The sequence below is a fragment of the Clupea harengus genome, chromosome 17 (assembly GCF_900700415.2).
Source record: "Clupea harengus chromosome 17, Ch_v2.0.2, whole genome shotgun sequence".
NCBI classification, from domain to species: Eukaryota; Metazoa; Chordata; class Actinopteri; order Clupeiformes; family Clupeidae; genus Clupea; species Clupea harengus.
The window spans coordinates 25,380,681-25,407,526 of NC_045168.1; the positions used below are offsets into that span (position 1 = coordinate 25,380,681).

The 26,846-nt window shown below is 40.1% G+C and overlaps 1 protein-coding gene across 1 annotated transcript; it reads left to right on the forward strand.

The window, feature by feature from the left end:
* Positions 1-1,955: 1,955 nt before the first annotated feature.
* On the forward strand, positions 1,956-15,440 carry LOC116224361 (coagulation factor XIII A chain-like). The gene is made up of 13 exons (XM_031583723.1): positions 1,956-2,130; positions 2,759-3,033; positions 3,240-3,327; positions 3,505-3,744; positions 7,661-7,837; positions 9,217-9,462; positions 9,681-9,799; positions 10,097-10,204; positions 11,384-11,561; positions 12,369-12,507; positions 14,780-14,889; positions 15,027-15,115; positions 15,201-15,440. Exons 1-13 carry the CDS (start codon positions 1,956-1,958, stop codon positions 15,438-15,440), a joined length of 2,184 nt encoding a protein of 727 aa, XP_031439583.1.
* Positions 15,441-26,846: the final 11,406 nt, after the last annotated feature.

Here is a 26,846-nt window from a genome sequence, read left to right on the forward strand (position 1 = left end):
AAAGTATTTAGAGGTAGTGATTTCCCCTGCCAAGGCCTAAGAGGTAAACAAGCACAGGGATTTTCACTGCCAAGGCCCTAGAGGTAAACAAGCACAGTGATTTTCACTGCCAAAGCCCAAGAGTTAAACAAGCACGGTGATTTTCACCTGATTACAGAGATCTTATCTGCCTTCATGAGTTCAAATGTATGTAAAACCAAACAGAATGACTCAGTTACATACCATAAAGGTAAAGGAAAGGTATTTAGCAGAATCTTTTATCCAAAGCGACTTACAGACAACCTGCAGTGATCAGCAACCAAACCCTGGGCAAACTGCTTACAAAGCAGTGACAAAATGGTAGCAAATGGTAAGATGTTTGGAGTATCAGATAAAGTGTGTGTGTACAGTATAGAAGATAAACAGACTCCTCATACTCCTGTATCACATAAATTCTGTACTGGAATTACATATAATGTTAATTACAGATAATGCTCATTTCAGCTAGCTGTGTTTTGTCTTGCAGGGCCTTGATTTTGGGTTAGTTGATGGGCTAGTTAGCTTCTTGCCACTGACCATCTCTGACCCGACACAGCTAACCCCACCTTTGATCAGAGGGCCAAAAGCTTTTGGTCGTTGGCCCGGAGGGAACTGCAAGGAGTTTGCCCTCTTCTCGACAGAAGTGAATCCTTTTCTAAGAATTCTTCAGATTCTTCATTTCAGCAACATTCATTTCACAAAATGAGTTCACTGAAAAGACCAGTTTGTTTGGCTATATTTGAACCAATAATCTTTTGGAGTTTAAATGTCTTTTAGCCCAAGGAAAGGTAATTTAGCTGCTTCATGCAACAGAGTCATGGATGTTAGGTAGGCAATGCTAACTCAAGTAAAAAGTTGTCAACACTAACATAAGCAGTTTGATAAACATATCATGGACATTGATAGAGAGAGAAACAGTTCATTTTACTAAGCAAATGTCATGACAACTCAGTAGTATTAAGGAAGTTCCATAGTGATCTGTCAATAAATAGCTTTTCCAATTAAAGGGACATTAATATGAAAATAATGAGTCAGTCCAAAACTCTTAGTGTTAGCAGTATCAACTATCTATAATCAGCATTATTACGGACTATTATTATATTTCATATACACTAATCATTTAATTCTGTTGATATCCATTCATTCATATACATTGAATGAAATATCTTCATGAATATGATCTGAAATTTTTTTTTTTTTGAATATTTTGCCAATTCATCCATCTCTCTTGTTTGCTCACTTGTGTAATGCTTGTTAAGCAGTTTCCTTCATTTTCCTGAAAGTCAAATCATAGTGACCCTGTTGTTGGGTCAGGTCACTGTGGGTGATGTGGGTGGGGACATGGGGATTTCTGGTCTATAAATATGGATAGTTTGTATGTTTGACTTTAAACTTCTTCTGACTGAACCCAGAATCTCAGTATCTTCAGGTAAGAGATGCACACAGTGCACTGTGCTTGTTTTGGTTTGTGGCTATAATGATTTGAACAATGTTTGTGTTTTTAGAATGATTATGCACATCTGCACAGAATGCAGGAAGGTTTAGATCTTTAGGTTAAAATAGTCCAAAACATCTGCACATAATAGAGTTAGGTTTAGATAGTCCAAAACACTCTTTCCTATACTCTCGTTGTCCTTGATCAGATGCAGGGCATTGTTTGGTTATTTGCTAATCAGTCCACCAAGTACTTTGGTTTGTACTGGCCCTTATAAACCCCTATAGATACACTTTTACTGTATTATCAATACCTGCTGTAGATGTTGTAGGTATGTAGGCAGAGAGAGTTTCATCTCAAGATTCTCATCTCAAACTGTAAATGAATTTGCTCACTGCAAGCGAATTGTATCTCATCACACTTTTGTCATGGCCAAATATCATCTTACTTGGTGTTGACTCTATCCTAGATCTTATCCTGCACAACTGCTCCCGTGTCCACCATGTCATATTTATATTCCGACCCTCCTGAACTCGTGATTCCTGAACCCATCAAGTCCTACCAAGGGAGAAAGAATGTCCCCAGGGGGACCACTGATGATGTTGCCCTGGATGATCTGCCTGAATTTGAACCCTTTGAAGGGGCTCTTCTTCCTCGTGGACCACTGGATCAGGACGGTATGCCATACTTTATAGAGCATGTATATGTTTCTGTGTGGAAAAAAAATTGTCTGAGAAAAGGAATAAAAGATATGGTAGCACTTTACAGCACTAAGTGGCTAGTATCATGGCAACAACTAATCGGTACAAAGTAAGTAGTAATATTTAAAACCATGGAAACAACTCATAATAGCCCACAAATTGCTTTAAGGAGCAGTAAGATAATGTGGTCTGAAACTAGCAAACAAACTACCTAAAAGGTAGTTCAAAAACTTTTGAAAACACCACAAACAGCCCAGATGATAAAAGCTTTCTAACATGGTAACTGTTGTCTTTTGGCTATATATTTGGCAATGTCATGCTGATGTCATGCAGAGAGGTACATAGTGTATATCCTGGAGGGCTAATGGGCATGACGTGTGTTCATCTGCCCTTCACATGACACTTATTCATCTGCCATCCAAATTAATTTGAAGGACAAACAGTAATAGCAATTGTTATGGTAACAAGACTAATAAAATGCTGGAACACTCCAGCGATGAGACTGAAGCGAACGGTCGCTTAAACAAAACCTCGCGGTCGGTCGGAGTTCATTCCCCAATTTAAATACGTTTGACTTAAAATGTGTGCTCAATAATGATTGAAGGGGAGAAACACAAGAAGAGCAAGGGAAAGCCACAAGGGAAAGGGGACAAAACTGATAAAACAGCGACTGAAGGGGCCATCATGGACGAACGTCGAGAATGTCCTGGTGGTCGCAGCCAAAATACCGCTACGGTGGACATGGAAGGTAACATCGCCGCCATACGAGAAGACATAAGAAATATGGCCAGGGAGATGAAGTCCGAATTGGGCATACGAGAGGAAATTAAACAGAAGCTGGGCGAAGTGGTAACCGACCTCAAAGCTACAACTGACAGGGTGGGTGAGGCATAGCCGACCTAGAAGAGTGGAACGCTGACTTCAAGGAGATGCTGGGTAGCTCCCTACAAACTCAGGAACGTTTACAGATGAAGCTTACAGACATGGAAGCACGCTCGAGGCAAAAAATCTTCGCATTTATGGCATCCCAGAGGGGACTCAGGGAAACAATATTCAGCAGTTTATTGATCATTTCATTAAAAAAGAGTTGGAGCCCCTCGCCGAAGCTGAACTTGGCATACAGCGATGCCATAGAGCGCTCGGCCCCCGGCCACCCAGTGATGCGCAGCCCAGGTCAGTGATTGCATACTTCCAGGAGTTTAAAACTAAAGAACTGGTGTTACACTGCATGGAAGAAGAAGGAGATCTACCACAGCGACAGGAGGATCTACTTTGACCACGACTAGCCCGCTGAAACCTTGGCAAAGAGGAAGCAGTATGCTCAAATAAGGAGAATTTTTCGGGAAAAAGGAATACGATTCCAAACACCACCGCCAGCCAAGCTACGAGTCTTCTTCGACGGTGGGCCGATAACCTATGAGAGCGCAGCAGAAGCGGCACGGGACTTAAAGACCAGGGGAATCTCTGTCGAGTTGGAGAAGTCGGCTGATGAGATTGCGTTCCCGGAGAGGATGAGGAGGACCTGGCGGCGAGCGGGAGCTGCACCCAGCCGACAGACCCGCCAAGAGTGGATTAAGGAGAAGCTGCAAGGTTTTCACCGGCCAAGATAGAGGGGGATCTGGAGGTAACAGACTGACACATGATTACTCATATTAAACGGCAAAGAATCGGGTAAGCAAGATTACTGCCCAGTCAAGGACATTTATTAACGTAATTTGCTTTAAGGGATGCAACTGTATGCCCTTGTTATGTTAGCGTTAAAACTATCTGTTGCTTCGATTTCAACCTACTAAGAGGAATTATTAATATAATTATATATTTTTTCATAGACTGAATATAAGATCAAATAAAAGGAGGGAAAAGGAGAGGAGTAGCGATACTAATTTCTAACAGAGTGAATTTCCAACTGGTCTCTACATTTTGTGACAGTGAGGGTCGATATGTCTTTGTTAAAGGATATCTTGACCAGAAAGAAGTAACATTAGTCAATGTGTATAATCCACCAGGGCAGGACCATTCTTGTATCAGGGAAATTTTTGATTTGATAGCTTCTGAGGCCTCTGGTGTTTTAATATGTGGAGGAGATTGGAACATTCAGTTACAACCTAAACATGACTCCTCCAATACATTTAAGAGGATAACTCCTAATGCCAGGATAACAAAAAAATTATTTATGGAGCTAGGACTGATCGATGTATGGAGGGATCCCCCCAAAAGAAAAACAATTCACATTCTATTCAGCAAGTAAAGGTGTATACTCAAGAATTGACTACTTTTTTACTTACAACTCAGACAGACACAGACTTAAAGATTGTAGGATAGGAGTCAGAGACATATCTGACCACTCAGCTGTTTATTTAACTGTGCACCTGGATAATAAAAAGAAAAACATGCTTTGGCGACTTAATACAAGCATCTTGAATGACAGGACATGCAAGGAACATGTGCAGAAAGAATTTAAAGATTATATGGACAATAACAATAATGGAGAAGTATCGCCAAGTGTTCTGTGGGACGCTGCAAAAGCAGTGATCAGAGGAAAATGTATAGCATTGACCTCACACAGAAAAAAGGAAAGATATAAAAAGCTGTCTGATTTAGAAGAGAATCCTAAAGTTTTAGAGAGGGAACACATCGAAAGTAAGGAACCTTGTATTATAAACCAAATAAGAAATGTCAGAAAAGAAATAAACAAACTATGTGAGGAAGAATTAGAGAAAAAAAAGCCAAATTTGCAAAGCAGAGATATTATGAGAATGGACCAAGGGCCCTGGAGCTTCTGGGATGGAGGTTAAGGAAACAACAAGCAGACAGCTCCATATATGAAATTAGGGACCCTGGAACAAAAAAATGATGCCATAAATTGAAGGATATTGAACTTTTTTTTGAAAATTACTATAGAGACTTATATAAGGAACCAAATACGACTAGCCCTCAGCAAATAAATTCATTTCTGGAGTCATTAGATCTACCCTCTATAGGTGAAGAACAGAATAAAGCCCTGATGGCAGAGATTACAATGGAGGAAATAGGGAAAGCAATTTCTAGATTAAAAGCTAATAAAGCTCCGGGAACGGACGGCTTCCCGGCGGAGTGGTACAAGGCCTTTAAGGATGAAATAGTGCCTATGCTTTTTGATTGCTTCAACTATACACTTAAAAAAGGTGAACCACCAAGTACATGGAGGGAGGCAATCATTTTGGTTATTCCTAAAGAGGGGAAGGACAGAAAAGAATGTAGCACATATAGGCCAATTTCTGTACTCAATATAGACTACAAATTGTATGCATCAATATTAGTAAAAATGTTAGAGCTTATAATAGTAGAACTAGTGGATCCAGATCAAACTGGCTTTGTGCGTGAAAGACAGACACAAGATAATATTAGACAGGTGCTACACGTTATCGATCTAAGGGGAATATTGGAGCCACAGTGATTAGTTTAGATGCGGAAAAGGTGTTCGATTCGGTTCGCTGGAAATATCTGTACTTGACGTTGAGAAGATTTGGCTTTATGGATGATTTTATTAACTGCATAAGAACTCTATACTCCTCACCAAACGCCAGAATAAAGATTAATGAACACCTCTCTCAGGTTGTCAACTTGGAGAGAAGCTGTCGCCGAGGCTGCCCCCTCAGCCCCGCCCTCTTTGCTTTATTTATAGAGCCCCTGGCACAGTTAATCAGGGATGATGAAGTGATAAAAGGAGTCATAGTTAGAGGTTTAGAGCAGAAGATTTGTCTATATGCAGATGATGTTTTGCTCTTTATTACGACACCAGAGGTCAGCATTCCTATACTGATGTCCTTGCTAAAAGATTTTGGAACTTACTCTGGGTATAAATTAAACGTGCAAAAAACACAAACTCTAAGTTATAACTACTCCCTTCAGAAAGACATGCTAAATAGATTTAATTTCAAATGGACCTCATCAGACATTAAGTATCTGGGAATTAAAATACCAAAAGACATTTCCAAAATATATGATAGCAATTATGGCCCCATAAGTAAAAACATCAAGGCAGATATTGACAGGTGGTCCCAATTGCCTTTAGATATGCATAATAGAATAGAAACGATAAAAATGAATGTACTCCCCCGACTTTTGTATTTATTTTCAATCCCTACCAGTTATAGTACCACTGCAACAATTTAATGAATGGGATAAGTGGATATCAAGATTCATAAGGGGGGGGGGGGGGGGTAGAAGACCAATAATTTAATTCAAAACACTGCAACTTTCTAAAGAAAAAGGGGATAGATCTTTACCATGTTTAACAGACTACTACAAGGCGGCACAATTAAGACCACTAGCATGTTGCTGTAATCCAGTGTATATAGCAAAATGGAAAGATTTGGAAACTTCACAGCTAGATATACTGCTGAAATCCATATTAGGTAGCAAAATCTTGTATGGGCAGCATGATAAAAGTTTAAATCAATGGACTGAAGTTCCTCTTAGAATCTGGTTTAAGGAATGTAAATCACCACTACTTGAAAGACGATCTAGACTGTTGAGATGGGTCGCTTTTGACCCGGACTTTAGACCGGCAAGGATTGATGGGAGGTTTACATATTGGCATAGAATTGGCATCACTTCTTACTGTTCAATTTGATCAAAGAGAGAACTGGATAGTTTTCAGAAAATTTCAGAGAAGTATGGTTTAGAAAAACTCGATTTCTTTAGGTATTTACAAACCAGGACCTACTTTAATAAGGAGATAAATCCATTTAAAATGTAATCTCGTTTTCAACATGTTCCTGTTATATGACCAACATAATACTACTGCAAATGGCAGTGAATAAAAAATAAGCACTAAACTCAATTGCGTGGATATAGCCATAGTGGAATAGAATGGACACACCTACATTCTGCAACAGTACCTCCACTTCTGCACCGGTGAAGTTAGGTCTGCGTTTACTGGACTGTGTGTTGTTTTGCGCAGATTAAGTGAACTGCATTACCCAGAATGCACTAGGCATACAGGCTGTAGACGTGATGGTTACATGTTGAAAGTCGCTCCAGTAAAGTTCAAGCAAAACCCACGCTGACTGTGTGAGAGTAGTATTTTAAAATGCACTATATGGAAGTCTCAAGTTGCTTTCGCGTTGCCTGTGGATTCTGTGGATTCTGCACACGCCTTATAAGGAGCTGGCGGGGCGTTTATGAATGCAAATTCAGGTGTCAAAGAAACGCGCGTTCAATTTAAGAACCAGTGCCCTGGTATTTGAAATTAGTTTGCATTTAGTCATATTTGATAGAATAAGGAATTGCCTGTTTCAATTGGTCTATGGGATGCTTTTAAAGAGAATATCTTATCCATTGATCATTTCTTAGCAGTAGCGATGTGTGATAAATTCAACAGGGGATGCCCACCTTCTCACTTTCTCCAATAATGTACCAGCATATGGTAATACGGTGCTAAACATAGGCTACGACAATACATGTGTTATTCATTAATTCAATGAGAGTTTTGTGTGTAAGTCTGTCTATTCTTCATCTCCAGATAAATTGGTGGTGCAGAGTGTGGAATTGCACAAGGACAAGAACAAAGCAGCACATCGGACCAACTCCTTTAAACATGAGGGCCTCATCATACGGCGGGGTCAGGAGTTCACCCTGACTGTCACCTTTGACCGTGCGTACACTCCAACAGATAAGGTCATCTTGGAGTTTACAATTGGTAAGTTTTGTTGTTTTGCAGCATCTTGTGAAAAGCAGCACAAAGGGAGATTTCTGACAGTGCTTGACTGCTTAGCATACAGTTATTAAACACATTTTGACTAAAGACTTCTAAAAATTTAGAAATAATTAAACGTATATTTTATATTTAAATTTATATTTGAATTTTATGATGAGCATTTGTCTGATGAACCGAAAAGGACAACTTTAGGTTGGGATGTTGAGTAGGCTACACTGGAATAGAGTTCACTTTAGGTTGGGATGTTGAGTAGGCTACACTGAAATAGAGTTCACTTTAGGTTGGGATGTTGAGTAGGCTACACTGGAATAGAGTTCACAGGGTTGGGATCTTGAGTAGGCTACACTGGAATAGAGTTCACAGGGTTGGGATCTTGAGTAGGCTACACTGAAATAGAGTTCACTTTAGGTTGGGATGTTGAGTAGGCTACACTGGAATAGAGTTCACTTTAGGTTGGGATGTTGAGTAGGCTACACTGGAATAAATTTCACAGGGTTGGGATCTTGAGTAGGCTACACTGGAATAGAGTTCACAGGGTTGGGATCTTGAGTAGGCTACACTGGAATAAAGTTCACAGGGTTGGGATCTTGAGTAGGCTACACTGGAATAGAGTTCACAGGGTTGGGATCTTGAGTAGGCTACACTGGAATAGAGTTCACAGGGTTGGGATCTTGAGTAGGCTACACTGGAATAGAGTTCACAGTGTTGGGATGTTGAGTAGGCTACACTGGAATAGAGTTCACAGGGTTGGGATGCTGAGTAAGCTACACTGGAATAAAGTTCACAGGGTTGGGATCTTGAGTAGGCTACACTGGAATGAAGTTCACAGGGTTGGGATCTTGAGTAGGCTACACTGGAATAGAGTTCACAGGGTTGGGATCTTGAGTAGGCTACACTGGAATAGAGTTCACAGGGTGAGACAGCAGTGCCTGTTTCATGAACATTTTATGATGAACTAGGATAGTTCTGTTTAGATAGAATGATGAGTAGGGCCCAATATGATTGGCACATGCTAATGCAGTCATACATATGAAGACATCCTCCTTAGAGCTCCCTAAATCTAGTTAGAAACATGACCAGAAAACAATGATAAGTAGGCCTACTTCCACTTTCAAGTTGTTGAATCTGCTGTAGGGGCAGTACATCATGTTATTAAGGTTAGAGATGCATGCATGGATAGTTTGCTATTCGGCATATTCATGGGTCTCTAAAGACAGGTATGATTGAGAAGAGAGGGAGAAACAGAAAAAGGATAGATGAATAATGCACAATTTCACCCTGTCAGGCTAACCTAAGAGTTGGTTTAAATCCCTTTGATAGAATGCAAATGAATTGTAATGCCTAGCCTTATCATTCCACAGGTCATAACTTCCTCTCTGACAAGGAGACTTACATCGCGCTGAATCTAGGAGCCAGTACTGGGAATAAGTGGCAAACCAGGAACACTGTGAACCGTAACGCAGTAACTGTGAAAATAACACCTTTAGCAGACTGCATTGTGGGAAAGTATTCCCTGCATGTGATCGTGGTGACGCCTTTGGGAAAATTTCGGACAAAGAGAGACCCCAACACAGACTTTTACATCCTGTTCAATGCATGGTGCCCGGGTAAGATTCAATGACAGCATGTCAATATTAAGCTATAATGTATCATTACATTACATTACAGTTTTAAGTACAGCTAAAATATTCATCACAATTGTGACCGTGGTAGTTTAATGACACACCAGATCATAAAAGAAATGAAAAAAGCAATGAGCACTTCAATACTCTAAGTTTTCCGCTATGCTACTGTATATTCATACACTGTTTGTCTTTTGTTATAGAGGATGGCGTCTTCTTAAATAACGAGAGTCAGAGGAGAGAGTACGTTCTCAATGAACATGGAGTAATCCACAATGGAGAAACTCACAATGTGTACCAGAGGCCATGGAACTATGGACAGGTGAAAATCAGAGAACCATGACACAATGTTATTATCATTTGTTTTGATGTTCAGTATCAGTATTCAGTTCGGTACCACTTTTAAGGGTCAATGGAGCTGAATCAAATTGATTTTAATTTACTGCGGATGACTGGAGCTTAACTGTAATGGAATTGGGTGAAAAATTTAAATGCATTTCACCACAATTTTCACTTTCATTTATATTTAAGAAATGGATTGTAGGTTTTGTATTGATCATGCCCTACACGATATTTGAATGTAGTCTGCATCTCTAAAGCAAGTGATTCTCCTGAGCAGCACAAACGTGGTGTTCTGGAAGCCTGTTTCTTTGTCCTGAACTCAACTAACATGCCGCTGGATAACAGAAGATATGCTGCTAATGTAGCCCGGAGGGGATCTGCAATTGTAAGTATGACCTGGATTTCTCAGATGTATAATAATGTCAGGATTTATATGTGCTTTCAGAGTTGGCTGTTTACGTAATATTTCTAGCTTTAGGCTGTATTTTGTATGAAAAAAAAGATCTTAAAAAAGTCCTTCAACAATGAAACCTGACCTTAATAGATAGATAGATAACCACCCTTTATTAATACTCCTAACGCACATCACCTTTGACTCATCATTCATCATTACACAATAGTCTTTCATTGTGATCAACTTCAATATAGAATCACTCTTTCAGTGCAAAACCTTTGTAAGGCTGTGGAATACATTTTGTGTGGTAGAGTCAGCTACGCGAAACCACTAAGAACACCGTATAGACCTATCAGGCTTATGGTTGTATGGCACAAAACTGAAGACATGCTTTTTAATTGATATTGTTGCTTGTAATTGTAATGATATGAACATATAATGATTTGGCTATGTTCAGTTAAGCCTATGACCATCAGCTAGATGGCGCATGCGCAGAGCTATACTAGATGTTAACTGATGAAGTCGCATGTTTCATGTTGTAAGCCTGTTGCATACTGGACGTGATATATAAAGTACATTCTCTTCAAGTTAGTTTGGTTATTGAAGAACCCACTTACAAACAAAACAGTAATTAATACAGAAAGACTCTGCAATTACAGTAATCACATAGGGAGAAGCTGTCAGATGTGAAGTTAGACATTCAGGGTTAGAAGGTGGGTGAAGGCAATTCTGCCAGGGAAAAATGATGAAACTATATAGTTCTTATACCTTTCTTACAAATGTCATGAAATGGGACATAGAAAAAGCATACATTCACTTTGGGTTACCAGTGGTGAGTCAGGCAAGGTCTTTTTATTGAACTTACTGTATCATCACTGCCTGATGAGGAAACCATCTGGGATTGTTTCTTTCTGTACATCCTTTTTATGTTTTATTCCTTTCGCCACTAAAGCTGACAGACACAAATACAATAGCGCCATCATTTCACAGCACAATGAACATTTAAGTGCACTCTTCCGCTTCTACATACTGAATGTTGTTGCTGTTTCTGTCATATGATATGAAAGGGTACATAATAATGTAAATGATCAATTATTTGAATTAGTCACCATTCAATTATGATTGTTTGTTAACATGTTTTAAATATGATGACATAATATACTTGTACAGATCAACTCTCAGGATGATAACGGGGTGTTGGTGGGTAACTGGAGTAATAACTATAGCGGCGGCACAGCGCCCACCTCCTGGACTGGCAGCGCAGAGATCCTTCTGCAGTACCACCACCAGAATGGCGTTCCTGTGTCTTTTGCACAGTGTTGGGTGTATGCTGGCGTGTTGAATACCTGTGAGTTTGAGAACTGACTCCATCTCTTGTTTCTGTTGTGAAACTTTACACAATTTATAAAACGAAATTCAACACGGACAACCAAAAAAACAAAACACACATCCAGGAACCGGCATGCATTTTCTAGATTACTATAGTATTTCAGGATTACATAATTTATTCCTACATGTAGCTTTAATTAGCTTTAGTTTTCTTCTAAGCACATAGACCTATGATACCAGATAAGCAATATCTGAATGTATTGATTGAATATATTGATTGAATATATTGAATACCAAATCTAGAGTCAGCATGCAAAGCGCCTATTTATTTAATCATCATGTATTTACTCTCCCTCTCCCTTTAAAAGGAGGCTATATGGTTAAGGGAAAGGGACACGAGCACACCTCTCCTTCCTACTTGCCACACGGGCCATTCACTGAGTAGTTTTGTGTTTCAGGGTAGAAACCCCATAACTATGTAAGAAAAGCTTTTACAGTACAATAATGCCAAATATTTTATATTAGATGAAGTACATCAGCTAGCTTTTAGCAGTATCAACTGTATTGTTGCAGGTGTCTGCAGGGCAAGTCGTTGAGGTGTCTGGAACTTAGCTCTCTGGTTTTAAACAAAAAGATGCTAAAATCCATGGGAATAGAACTTGGGCATGGGAGCAAGGACGCTTAAATCCATGGGTCCTGGAGTCTGTCAGTAATATACCTCCTCGAGTAATAAGGAGTGAGGTTATATTTGGAAAAGGCTACATATAATTTCATAAGATCCAAATACCTCAGCAGCTCTTTTCTATGTGCTACTTCTCCTCCTCAGTGTTTCGGTGTCTGGGGATCCCATCCAGGGTGATCACCAACTTCAACTCTGCCCATGACAACGATGGAAATATAAAGACTGATATCTATGTGAATGAAAATGGGAATATGGACAGGCGCCGTACTCGAGACTCAATTTGGTGAGAACATTACATAGAATGAGTATGCTGACACATGGCCAATGCTGTGTTTCATTGTATCCAATTAGACCAGTTGTTTGCAAAGATTACAGATTGATGCAGAACAGTGGAATGGCTTGCTCAACCTTAAAAATATTACATTGAATTCACTTCAGTTTTATTAATATAGCACCAATAACAATTGAAATTGTCTCAAGGCACTTTACAGAACCCAGAGCCTGAACCCCGCTACAGCAAACACTAACGGCACGAACACATGCCAGCAACACGACAGAAGCGAAATTCTAAATCCCATTCATTTCTTGTAGAAGAGCGACTTGGGGCTAAGCGAGCAAAAAAAGTTGGGGAAAGTTTAATCCTATGCAAATGAGGAGCGTTTTTCCTTGGCAGCGGCCAATCAGAGTGTTTGGTGTTGTCTCTGACGGTGTGAAAATTGCAGGACTATGGCGTCGTTCGGTCATTTCATTTGCTAAAAAGAAAGGCTTGGATGGCTTTGTAAGGGCTTACCTGGTATGTTAGATATTTAATCCTTGGCTTACTTTAACAGAATGACAGTTTTGATATAAAGACAAGTGACTAGATAGCCTGCTAACTAGCTCACTAGTCCAGTCTGTTATGCTATTTCCACACGCTACGCCACACCCACTGAAAGCGATGGAAGCGTATTGTTACATTGTACATTGTATTGTACATTGTACATGGTGGGTGGTTGGAGGACAGCTTATAAGACCTGGCCTGAGGCTGCCGCCTGTGAGAGCTTACATGGACGACCTTACCACCCTCACCACGACCAAGGCTTGCACTGTACGGCTACTGAAAAAGCTGCAAGATAACATCGAGCTGGCTCGGATGAAGATCAAGCCGAGCAAGTCCAGAAGCATCTCCATCGTCAAGGGGAAGCTGTCAGACCAACGCTTTCTCATTGGCGATGAGCCTATTCCAACTGTCTCTGAGAAGCCTGTGAAGAGCCTTGGCCGATGGTATGATGCCTCCCTTAAGGACAAAGAGCAAGTAGATCAGCTCAGGAAGGATGTACATTGTTAGTGTTCATACCGTAAGGCGATGGTAGCAAAGAAAAAGAACAGGTTAATAAACAGGATATACACAAAAAGATATTTTATATGGGAGAGAACTGGTTAATAAACAGGATACACAAAAATACTTTTTATATGGGAGAGAACTGGTTAATAAACAGGATATACACAAAAATACTTTTTATATGGGAGAGAACTGGTTAATAAACAGGATAGACACAAAAATACTTTTTATATGGGAGAGAACTGGTTAATAAACAGGATATACACAAAAATACTTTTTATATGGGAGAGAACTGGTTAATAAACAGGATATACACAAAAATACTTTTTATATGGGAGAGAACTGGTTAATAAACAGGATAGACACAAAAATACATTTTACGTTACACTGCCTAGTTATCTAAACATCACTTTTGTTATACTATGGCATACCACAGGCTAAGGAGTAAGGGGTGGGGGGGTTAGGGTGGAGTGACCCTGACCGTAGAACCTGAGCGTAAGAGTAGGACTTGGATACAGACCCTGGTTAGGGTAAGGAAAGGGTTTGGGGGGGGGGGGGGAGAGAGAGTCCCCCTTTAAACCTTTCTCACATAAAGGCTTTTTAGTCTATAACAGAGGTTCTCCCCTGGAACAAGCAAACACAGTAGGTTGATTTTCTAAGAACCACTGCTGGCCACTGCTAACAGCTACCCGTCCAGCGGCCGAAGGTCAATGGATGATTTGTCTTCTCTGGCACCCTGATCAAACCGCTTAATGGCCAAAACTATCTCTTGAGCAATTTGACTCCAATTTTGTTATTAATAACCATCACTGATATGCTCATGGCTTGTCATGACCAAAATGATAATTAAACAATGTAATTCAAGGACTTATCTGAGTTCACAAAGGAGGCAATTACGGACACCCACGCAAAATAATATCCATAAATATAATATGACATGTAACAGGTAATACTGTATATAAATTGGCTTAATAAAACCTAATGCTAATGTGAGTAAAATGGCCAAGTAAAATCGAAATCATTAGACTCACGCACTATTTCTCTCCTCGTCCTTCTGCACCATTCCACATGAATAAGGAAGAGGGAAACCCCACTCCATATTCCAAAAGATGGTCCTCTCAAGCCCTTAAATCCTGATTTTACCTATGCTATGCTTCTAAGGCAGCATGTCCTTCGATGCTATGTATCTACTGTGTACACAGAGCTCATTTTAGAAATGTATCTGTATCTAAAGGAATTACCACTGCTGGAATGAGATCTGGACGACAAGGAGGGACTTGCCTGGACGCTGGAATGCTGCGGGCTGGCAGGTGGTGGATTCCACACCTCAAGAAACCAGTGACGGTGTGTATTCATTTTTTTGTCAATTCACCAGTATTTTAGAATACCGTTATGAGAAATGTACACTCTAAATACTGACTAAGGCAAGTAAAAAATGTAATATATAATGAAAATATTTTATTTTTTTCACTCTCCTTCAGGACAATTTCGATGTGGCCCAACCTCTGTTAAAGCCATCAAAGCGGCAGAACTGTGTTTGCCTTTTGATGGCCCGTTTGTCTTTGCAGAGGTAAAAAATGTATTCTACTTTAGAATTGCTAATCCCTCCTTTCAGAGATCTCTCCTTTTATCTAAAACACTTCTTTCCTCATCAGGTGAACAGTAATGTAGTATATCACAGCACCAACCGGTTAGGACAGTCGGAGATAGTACGAGTGGACACAACCTATGTAGGGACGAAGATCTATACAAAAGCAGTAGGTTCAAATGGGGTTCAAGACCTCACACTTACCTACAAAAATCAAGAGGGTGAGTTCAAACAATGTTATACTCCAGTGACCAAAAATATTGCAAATGTACAGGATACATATAGATGTAAAGATGATTTGTATTAGCCTATTTACTATTTATATTAAATGCAGAAATCTAAATATAGGTTAGTATATGAAATATTGTATATATTATTAAATACAGCCAAGAGCACTCATCCAAGGGGAAACAGTTCAGTAGTAATACTTTTAGTTTTTGTCTAATTGTATCTAATTTTGTGTTTTGCCTTAGATTTGTCTAATTTTCAAAAAAATGCACCCTGTGTTCATATGTTATGTTGAATTAGCTGTGAAATGTAAACACATAGATGAATGAGACCCAGTGTTCGTGTTGGGCTAGTGAAACACCTGCAAAAAAAATGTTTTTAGTGGCCTGAAAGTGAATAGCAAAAGACATCAAGGTCCTCAAACAAAGTTTCATGCTACAGGCGGGGGGCAGGGAGGTGCCAGAGCTCTCTTCCATGAATGGGATCTTATTATACCATCCAATAGAGCAGGGGTTTTCAACTGGTTTTGTCCCAGGGACCACCATTCTGACCAGAAAGTAATTCGCGGCCCACTGATGTGCCTGCACGCGCATGCGTGTTTGTAACCGCTGCCGCCACGCCCCCTCCCCCTGTACAGATATTCTGCCTATAACACTTAAATATGTGAAATTATCAGGGTACATCGCTAGCCGCCACCACGCCCCCTCCCCCTGCACAGATATTCTGCCTGTAACACGATATTTTCACGATATTCAAGAGTAATCTGGAAATGTGTTGAAATATCAAAACGAATTTATAAAAATAAAAAAATTCAATGGTGAACTGATCAACATAGGGTCATGTCGCGGACCCCCTGCAATGCCGTCGCGGACCACCAGGGGGCCACGGACCCCCGGTTGAAAACCCCTGCAATAGAGGGATTAATATTGCTAAGGGAAAGGCCTTTTGTAGCCTCAATCAGAATCTGCTTGTCATGTAATGTCTCTGTCAGACCAGCATCATCTGTTGACCAATATAATAGCATATAATCATATAGGATGCGATTTGCTTTAGTAAAAAAAGCATGGAGCGATTTACCCTTGACTTAAGTCTATGATTTGCATTCTATGAATGCAGTTATGCACTTTTGGAGGAGCAGTACAAATATATGTTATGTAAACACCATTGATGTGTATTTTACCCTTGCGCTTTAAAGATATGCACATTTGAGAGCTGTAATAAGCCAAGCACCTCTACAAGGTGAAAGATCGTATTGTCTTTTAAGTCTGCAGTAGGCATACTTTTAACACTATACCACATTAGATTTGATTATATCCAACTTGTTTTCATTGTGCACAGTAAGGGTACAAAGCCAATTAAACGCAGTCAGCACCTAGCCAGTGCAAAAATACAGTATTATTCACAGGTAAGTGGAGAGAAAGTAAGTACTACATCAAAAAGTAATGCCAGGGTTACATTATTCAACAGTTATATCTTGTTGAAAAATGTATTAATTTCTGATCGGACAACAGTATTCCATACATGGGGATATCCTGGCACAACCCCACTCAGATTGTTCACCTTTAGTAGGCCCAATCACTCCACATTTGATATTCTTTAACCGTTGAATTGAACAATGTCAACATTCCGTTGATTCAAAGTGAGATAGCAGAATGGCAGGCAGTGACTTTACAAGGTTACATTTGACAGTTTTCCAGAGAGGAAAGAGGGCAAATGGGGTCGGGGGAATGTACAAATGAACATGTATTGTGACGATAGATGAGTGTACAAATTAAAGTGCAAAAAAATAGCTTTTCTGACTCAAGTTTGCTGCAAAGTGACAGTATGTGTTGCTTGGCAACGCATGACACTGAAAACCCTGGTTGGAACTATTTGGGGTGGAGAATGAATGAAACTAAATTGAAATAGATGAAAGAAACCCGCTGGAGTGCTTTCACGTCTGATGCAGAGCAGTTGCCATAACACACAGAGATGCAGTTCGTGTGTGTGTGTGTGTGTGTGTGTGTGTGTGTGTGTGTGTGTGTGTGTGTGTGTGTGTGTGTGTTTGTGAGTATGTGTGTGTGTTTGCAAGTATGCTCTCAACGGTAGAAGGCCATCAGTATCCTGGGACACTGGTGAGCTTTGTTAAGGTTCTGTAGGTAAATGTACCTCCTTCAATGGACACATGAATAGCATCAGCTAAAATAAAGGCTTGAATTAATTCACAAGCAGGGAGGGTTAGGGTTAGGGAGGGGAGAGAATCAGAAACATGGCAGATGAATTCATACACGTATCAGGATAAGCATGCTAGCATACATGTGGCAAATGTACATGTTACATACAAACATAAGATGGTTTATACATGATACATGTACAACATGACACATACAAACACAAGATGGTATACATGATACATACAAAACTGAGAGTAGATAAGATAGCTTAGTGGGTATACAGTATGCTCGTAAGGTTACTATTCCAAGTGTAAGTAAAGTAATGACACAGAAGGCTATGTTGATGGTGGCACTTATCTACATTACAGGTAAATAGGCTAGAACCGAGTATGTATCATGTATGTATGTATCATGTATGTATGTATCATGAGCGGGGTAGAATTAATGCATGACAGTATGGTGGGGATGGGTACATGTGGGCCGAGGGTTTCTTCAAGTAGATCAGGTGGAGAGACTACAGCAGCATCCCAAAGCAGAAACAGTAGACTAGGAGGGGAAGAAAAGAGACAAAGTGAGTGGGCAGAGCTGGGCTGCCTTATATGTGTATAAGTACTTATACAGTATGGTTATGGTGATGAGGAACAATGTTTTAACAGCCATCAGCGGCATTAGTGGGCAAAGGTCACAATTAACAGGAGGTAATATGGCCACAGTGCACAACTGGCTGGGAACAGCCACAACACGTGTCGCATGCTGTACCCGGGATCCGTACAGGCCCTCCAACACAGAACAACATGCACTGTCTGTAGCCCAATTTGATTTGAGTTACGTTTAGTTATGTTGGCTGATGATGATTGACTGATGCCACAAGCAGTCGTGGGGCTCTCTGCTTTTATTTCTCTGACTGATTTAAAAGGAAAGAAAAAAGGCACAAATCAGGCACCGAACAAGCCAGGCACGGAACCACACCTCTGCTGTGGGACAGTAGCAAAAGATAGATTCCAGACAGACAGTAATCTTGCAACTGCTGACACCATCACCAAGTCTATCATGTTCATCCAACTCAAACAATTGAATGAAATGGGAACCACATATAGATCCCAATGTTTAGATGGGAACCACATATAGATCCCAATGTTTAGATGGGAACCACATATAGATCCCAATGTTTAGATGGGAGTTAAATAAAAGCTGCACATCTCTACCAAAAACGAATCCTATTCTGTACCTTCCAATAACACTTTTTTACCACAATACACAGGAAGTGCCTCTGATCGTGCAGCCATGGAACGGGCAGAAAGCTTAGGTTGTGTAGGATACCGTTCTACCCTCCAGCAAACTAATGTGACGATTGAGATGGTGGTACCTGCTGTGCAGCTGGCACAAAACTTCAACCTGATCATTGAAGTTAAGAACACAAGCACGGAAAAGCAGACTGTTCAACTGACTACAACCTGCAGTGTCACCTACTACACCGGTGTCATAAGTGGCACCTTCAAGGAGGACGGACAGACTCTCTCTCTAGGGCCATCAAGCAGTGAGCAGGGCATTTGTTTTTTATTGAATGTGGTAGACACATATGTTTATAAAAGTTGTAATGGCTATCTATCACTTGATGTGATGAGATGGGAGACATGTATCTTTATAAAGTAAGCTCCCTTTCTAAGAATCCAGTAGCCAAACCTTTATATAATATCTTACAGTCAAATTATCATATTGTAATATCTTTATATTTTAGTTCTGACAATAGATGTCAACTATTAGGCAGATTTAATGATAACCATGAAGGCATTTTTGTCTCTTGTGCCACCAATCTTCTGCAGCTGAACAGGTGACCATCGAGATCCTGGCAATTGAGTATATGAAGTTTATGGTGGACCAAGGCAGCATCAGCTTCACCTGTGTGGGCAAAATCCAAGAAAACAGCCAGGTTGCGACAGCAGCTAGAGTGGTCAGGCTTGAAGTCCCATCTCTAAGTTTAAAGGTTTGCACATCTACCAATCTACTCATTAGGGTATTCAGCCACATTTTGTTTGCACAAATAGTTGTTCATGAAATATTCCTAACCCATGAGTATATGGTGTTTCATCCAAGCGTGAACAGAAATGTACTGTTTCTGTTCATGTGCATTTGAATGTAAAGAAGAAAGATTTATTAAAGTTAATGTATCTGCCGTATAGATTGATGATGAGGTAAGGGTGGGCGAGGAGATGTCTGTCACCTTGGAGTTCACCAACATCTTCCCCATGACGCTTAAAAATGTGAAGCTACGCTTGGAGGGCCCTGGTGATTTGGGATTTAAAACCAAAGATCACAAGTAAGCACAAAACTAAACACATTTAACATTTACACAAATACCATGCATTTTACCACTAGATTGCACATAAATGAAACTTTCAATTCAGGAGTTTTTGACTTGGGTCCTATTTTCCCATCTTTTTAGGTCCAAATATTTACTAGGGACAAAAATTATCGAAATTGGTCCAGTATTGAGTTAGAATACTATAACCGGCAACCGCAAAACAATGTAATTCCATGGGGCAAGCATCTGTGTCGAAGTAAACCACTTGCTTTCGCCACTGGCTCATAATGTTATTATAAGTGTCTGACAACATGGAAAGGACCCCTACAGAAACTTGTTTCTGTTTACCAAACTGTAAGGAAATGAAAATTACATTTATTTCTCTCTCTCTCTCTCTGCAGTGAAATCAGGCCTGGTGCCTCTTTAACATGGACCGAGTCGTTTGTCCCTGATGAGCCTGGAGAAGGGAGAGTGGAAGGCTGTTTGAACTGCCTCCAGGTCGCACAGATCTGCGGCATGGTAAACTTCAACGCCCAGCCTTAAAACAGCCCTGCTAACAGCAATCAAAAGAAGATCCCTTGTATACGTTTAACTCATATTCTAATCAACCTGTGCCATGCTAAACTTCTATGCCCAGCCTTAAAACAGCCCTGGAAACAGCAATCAAAAGAAGATCCCTTGTATACGTTTAACTCATATTCTAATCAATCTGTGCCATGCTAAACTTCTATGCCCAGCCTTAAAACAGCCCTGAAAGCAGCAATCAAAAGAAGATCCCTTGTATACGTTTAACTCATATTCTAATCAACCTGTGCCTTGCTAAACTTCTATGTCCAGCCTTAAAACAGCCCTGGAAACAGCAATCAAAAGAAGATCCCTTGTATACGTTTAACTCATACGCTAATCAACCTGTGCCACTCTGTTTGTTTGCAAATACGCAATAAAATTCATAACCAGCAAACCCAGTCTGTCTCCTCCAAACTCTGGTAATAAGAGTTTCCAAATCATTTGGAAATTGGTGATATACTAAGGAGATTCTTCAACTTCATTGTCTTACATGCTTTTTAGGTAGGTAGCGCTCTAGCGCTCCATATATGTGATATCCTTAACGATCTACAACAATGCCAAAAGGTAAACACCATGTAGTGGGTTAGACCTTCTTAACAATAAGATTCTTTCTTCTCAAATGCTAGCTCTTTTCCTGTCATTAACTTAAATTACATTAGGACTTGGAGTTGGCTTAAACTAACTAACTAAATAAATATGTAGTTCTGTTATCATACCTACGATATGCATCTAGATCGGGCGGTGTGCTGGTAGTCATTAAATATTGTAATAAATCTAGAATGCCAACCCAAACCCACATGCAAGTTGAAATAATGCCACCATAGATCAAGTGAACAAATCACTGTTACCATGCCACTAAAAGAGTATCCAATTCTGCACAAACATATAATACAGAGATGGTCCAGGGAGAAAACACATGCATATAAATTCAGTGAGACTCTTCACACTCATAGGTGGGGCTCAAGCCTTACTGGATGAGTACCTGTGAGGTATGGTGCAAGACAACAAAAAAAAGGAAAGTGTATGGCTTTAGAAGTGGTTATTACCAGGTAATTTACATTTTATAAATGAGGAAAATGTACGTAAACTACATTACATAACTACATTGTTTGTATTGATTACTCTTAATAGAGTAATGCACTAAAATAGGGGCACTTATTTCGTAGTACAGTTCCTTGTAAATTGCCGCAAAGCATTGGCCTATGGCCTGTAGACTGCCATGGGACACTGAAGCTGACTTGAAAATATGGGGAAAGTGAACTCTCTGAGTAAGCCAATGTCTTTCTGGGAAATATTCTTTTGTGAAGCATATTCATATTGCACTATTTGTGATCAGTTCTCAATAGAACATTGCAGCATAAGTGTACCTCCGTCCAACCTAACCCTATGACACAGAACCAGGAACACAGGATTGCATAAAGAAAAAAGCCCACTAGGGGGCAGTCATCCAACCATGTCCAATATGATAGCCCCCCATGAATATGAACATTGCAGAAGAGAACAGGTCTTCCCCCAGGAATTAAACAGTATGCAATCATAAATCCAAGCCCTACCAACCACGTCAACCCACACACGAAAGAGGGGAGCCCTCACTAACTAGACAGTCACCAAATATCAGTAGATGTTAACCTTAGCCCTAACCCAACCCAACCTACACACCAAAGAGTTCCAAACCCTTCCCCAACAGCCTGTAGCAAGAAAGAAACAGGTACTTGTCACTCTGTCCCCACCCGACCAATTTTAAAATCCAAGATTGAGGCAATTCTAATAAAACAATGAACTTGAACGATTCAGACACAAACTCAGTGGCACTCCCAAGCACAGAGGAACACAACACACACAAACAGCCACTCAGACTAGCTTACGTCTTCATTAAGCAGCGGGGTCCAATGGCAACTCAAGGAGCAGGATAATGAAATAAAGAACCTCCCTTTGACTGGCAGCAGGAGAGCATTGAATAGATAAACCTGCAACCAGTCCATGCACTGCACTCCTCAATAGTTTGTCATATCACGGCCAAAGCAGCATCCAGTGGCCTTCCTCAGCCAGTCTTCAACCCAGCTGCAACACAGAAGCGATCAGAACACAGTATGCCAAGATCAAGAACACACATATCACTTTTGGGAATACTTGGTGGGCGTTGAGTTGCAATCGCCAGTGTTGGTTGTGCAGATCCCAGCTCCTGGTCCAACTTCCGCGTTTCATCCCCCTGTCGATGCCTCCATCCCCACTCGTCAGCTGAGATTACCCTCTTTATAGAGCGCAAGGATTTATCCCAACCGAACTCCCCACTGAAGCCCATCAAGCCAACTGTGGCGTAATTGGTAATTAGACACTGGGCTACGACCTAGCATACGTTTCCCAGGAGACCATGTGTGCTGTGAGCTCACGTTTTCAAGGCACGTCCAGTGACCTGTGAACTGCCATGAGACACTGAAGCTGCCTTGGAATGTGTGATAAAGGTGTATGGGGGAACTGAACGTTCTAGATGGCTAATCTGATTTGGTTTACTAGACTAGTGTATGCTCAATCCGACTCACTTTGTTTGTTTCCCATTTACAATGGCAGGAATGTGTTTGAGTTCGCAGGCTGTTCTTTTAACCTCAGACTGTTTATTGACAGATTCTCAGTCCTGACATTTGGGGGAAAAGCTCCAACCTATGTAGTGTTTTTCCTCTAGCTCCACTCCAAAGGAACGTTTCCACACAGTTGTTTTTGCACCTCTCTATTCCGGGAGATCTGCAGTCGGCAGTTCTGCTTAATCAGAATACAGAAAAAGTGGATACGGTTTCATCAATCAGATATGCCAGCTAAAGGATATGCAAAGCAATATATGAGTCCCCGTTCACCCCACACAAACTGCTTGGCAGGACAAGTCAGTACAAGGAAAAAGGAATGAAAAGGAAATTACAATTAATTTACGTTTAACAATGACGAAATTCTTAGAAATGTGCCATCAATCACTGTTAATACTGATGGCATCTTCAAATTCGTCATTATAAAAGTCATTATATATATACAAATTGGGTGTTATACAATATAAGTAGTCAATCAAATTAAACAGGCACAAAATCTCTATCTTACTTTAAAACTTCTTCATATTTCATGTAAGTTACAACAGCATTTTCACTACTTAGGCTGTATGACTGGATTTGCGATGTCTGTATACATATATATATTAGTGCAGTGTTATACAATAACGATGTATTTAACTTAACATACATATATAATGTTCATGATATATTACCAAAAAAAAAATTATGTAATAAAAAAATTATTTACATTTCATACACAATATTACGTTTGTCTTGTCTTGGAGCACAATCATCGACGTACCTGCCTCTCTCAGCGTAAACATCAACTGAGGAGACAGTAAACACTTGTCATAGTCACCATGACAACAGCGTCAGGTCAGAAACTATAAAGATATCTTTTAAGATTGATAATGAAATAAATTACTAATTAGTTACACAAATAATTCTATTAATAAAAAGAAAGAAAGAAAGAAACAGACAAAGACTGCAGCATTCCTGCTGATGCAGTAGCAGTAGTAGCAGACAGCATGTCACTAGATCCATGCTTAATGTTAATGAGATCCAATGGGCAGCAACCAGGCTAGCTGTTTGTTTAACCAGTTGTGTGTGCTGTTTGTTACTCTAAAACTGATGATGACCAGACACTCTGAGGCTCATCCTGCTGGTGATGGCTTAGCCCCCCTAACAATAAATGTCACAGCATGCATGGTGTCCTGGAAAACTTCACCTTACAGGCCACTCGAGAGTGCCTTGCGACTAATCACAGGCTACTGTACGGCAAACAAAGCCCCATACATTTACTGTGCATCAAGGTCGCTAATTTAAGTAATTTAGTTCATAGGAATACTAGGGGTGCAAACTCATCAGGGGTGAAAAAGGTGGCAAAGATGTGAACCCCCTAGGGCAAGGGTCTCACACACCGGCCCGCGGGCCAGATCAGGCCCGCCGGCTCCTCAGAATTTTGCAAAAAGTTCCATGGGCCAACCTAACGTTTACCACTGCCATTGGCAACAGATTTTGTGCTTCTAATTCACGTCTTTCATATCATTCCCCAAGTAGTCCGGTCTTTTAACGTAATGGAAACTGAATTTAAGTCAGCAAGTAATGGGTTGCTACGCAACACCTGAAACTTTAAAGATCTATCTGCGTGAGGAACTATTTTTTCTTAGCGGAAGTCACGGAATGGCAACAAAATCATTTAAAATAGGTTTTTTCGGAGGAATGTCATCTATCGTTTTGACAAGTAACAGAATAATTAACGGGATTATGTATAGTCCGGCGGCCATTATCAGAAAATAAATCTAGCTGCGTGTCGAAGGCAAAAGTTTCAGTCTTTTTTTATTATTATTAAAATAAATGAAATTATATCCGGCCCAAGGTGCGTGGACTCTCTGGGAAAGTGCCAGACTTTAGGCATCTTGTTGTTTTTGATGGTATAAGGTCATGTGAAGGAAAGATGAACACACCTGTCGTTCCTGCTAACCACCCAGGCTAAGCACTATGTAGGCCTAGTTCTGTAGGTCAGACCACAATCTGAAAATGTAAGAAAAATGTTCACAGCATGAAATGTCACCAAAAGACACCAGTTTAGCATGCTAGCAAGCTTTTATCAGTGCCAGCTGTGCTGTTGTTAGTGTTTGTCAGGTTTTTTAATGCCTTTTATGTAGTTAGCTTGCTAGACCAGGACTCCTTCCTGGTGCTTTAAGTAACCTGTAATTACTTTTAGAAGCACAATGACTTCAAAATCGTAGTTTTTATGTCGTTATTTGTAAAATGTTTGTATCATGATTTCAATCATGTTCAATACAAAAATCTAGCACTTCACTAGCCAATATTTTGTCGTTTAAAAGGTTAAAATTTCACAAAATTTGACATGCTGAATCACTACCACCTTCTTTGGATGCACGCCTAATTTTGTGAAATGTTGTTCATAGGGGACACTGTAACTGACACATCTCAATCTGTCAATAACTCAAACTAATTGTCCTAATTACTTCATATGGCAGGTTGGCCTCTAGGAGGTTACGAGTCATTTGTGGAGTGCTGCCACATAGTGAACAATATTCAATACGACAGTGGGGGCGACAGTGGTACAGGAGGTAGAGAAGTCGTTTAGTAATCAGAAGGTTGCTAGTTCAATTCCCTGTCGAAGCGTCCTTGAGCAAGACACTGAACCCCTAATTGCTCCTGATGTGCAGTGTGCCATCAGTGTAAAATGTAAAATGTGTATAGATTGTAAGTCGCTTTGGATAAAAGCGTCTGCTAAATGACTAAAATGTAAAAAATGTCAATACAAAAATCAACCATTTCTCTAACCAATATCTTGTGATGTACACATCTCCTAAAATTCCATTTGGCTTTCTCAACAAAAATGGTGGCTAATCAATTTCAGCTACATGCTTGTGTGAATGGCTAATCTTAAAGGAATTTGGTAGGCTCTTTAATAATGGCATACAGAGGTGATGTGCCAGATTTCTAACAAATGTGCCTACCTGAAGCAGTGTTGTGGGAGAGTCACTAAACCACGTGTCCGAGTTACCAAAGAAGAGTCAGTCCAGTCTCCATTACCTTTTAGGGTTGGGTACCGAGAACCGGTACCAATATGGAACCGGTTCCAATACAACCGGTACCTACCCGGACCGAAATGCAACGCAGATTTCGGTGCTTCATTTCGGTGCCTGAGCCAATTGAACACGGTCGCTAAGGCAGATTCCGTGGGGCACATGTAAAACTGCCCCAGCTCCCAATGTAAACTTTGTCCTGTGTCGCTCACGCTCATTGGTGTTTTCATAGGAACAGTCTTATGACAGTGAAGCGCAGGCAAGCACAAACAGAACTAGCCATCAACCTTTTAACAGAGAAAAAAACCGAAAGGTAAACGGTCAAAAGTGTGGCTGTATTTCGCACAAAAAGATTCAAACATCGCGACGTGAAGCAAATGCAACAAAATAATTGCGTGAAAAGAGGGGAGAGAAGGCAAGAGTCAACGGCAGATCAGCAACCGAAGACTGAAAAATAAACGGAGATGACAGCTAAAATACCAACGGTAGTCTCTTAAAGGGGCAGTACACATTTTCTCGTACTCAGTGTGTTCAAGTAACAAGATTAACTATAAACAAGATAGAAAAGATAGGTATAAACAAATCATAAAATGGTGAAATTTCATGAAATAAATGCAAACAAAATAATACATTTTTGACTCCAAAGGCAAATATGCTCATAGTTTTGCAAAAGAAGTTTGAAGCTGTTTTTTGTATTTATTTATATTTATTTAAGTATACTATAAACTGTTGTTTACAGTTAATATAATGTTCATAGTTTGAAGTTAAAATGTTTGAAGCTGTAGTTGGAAGCCAAGTGTTTTGTATGTATTTATATTTATAATATACTTTAAACAGTTCATATATTGTTCAATTTGAAGAAAAAAT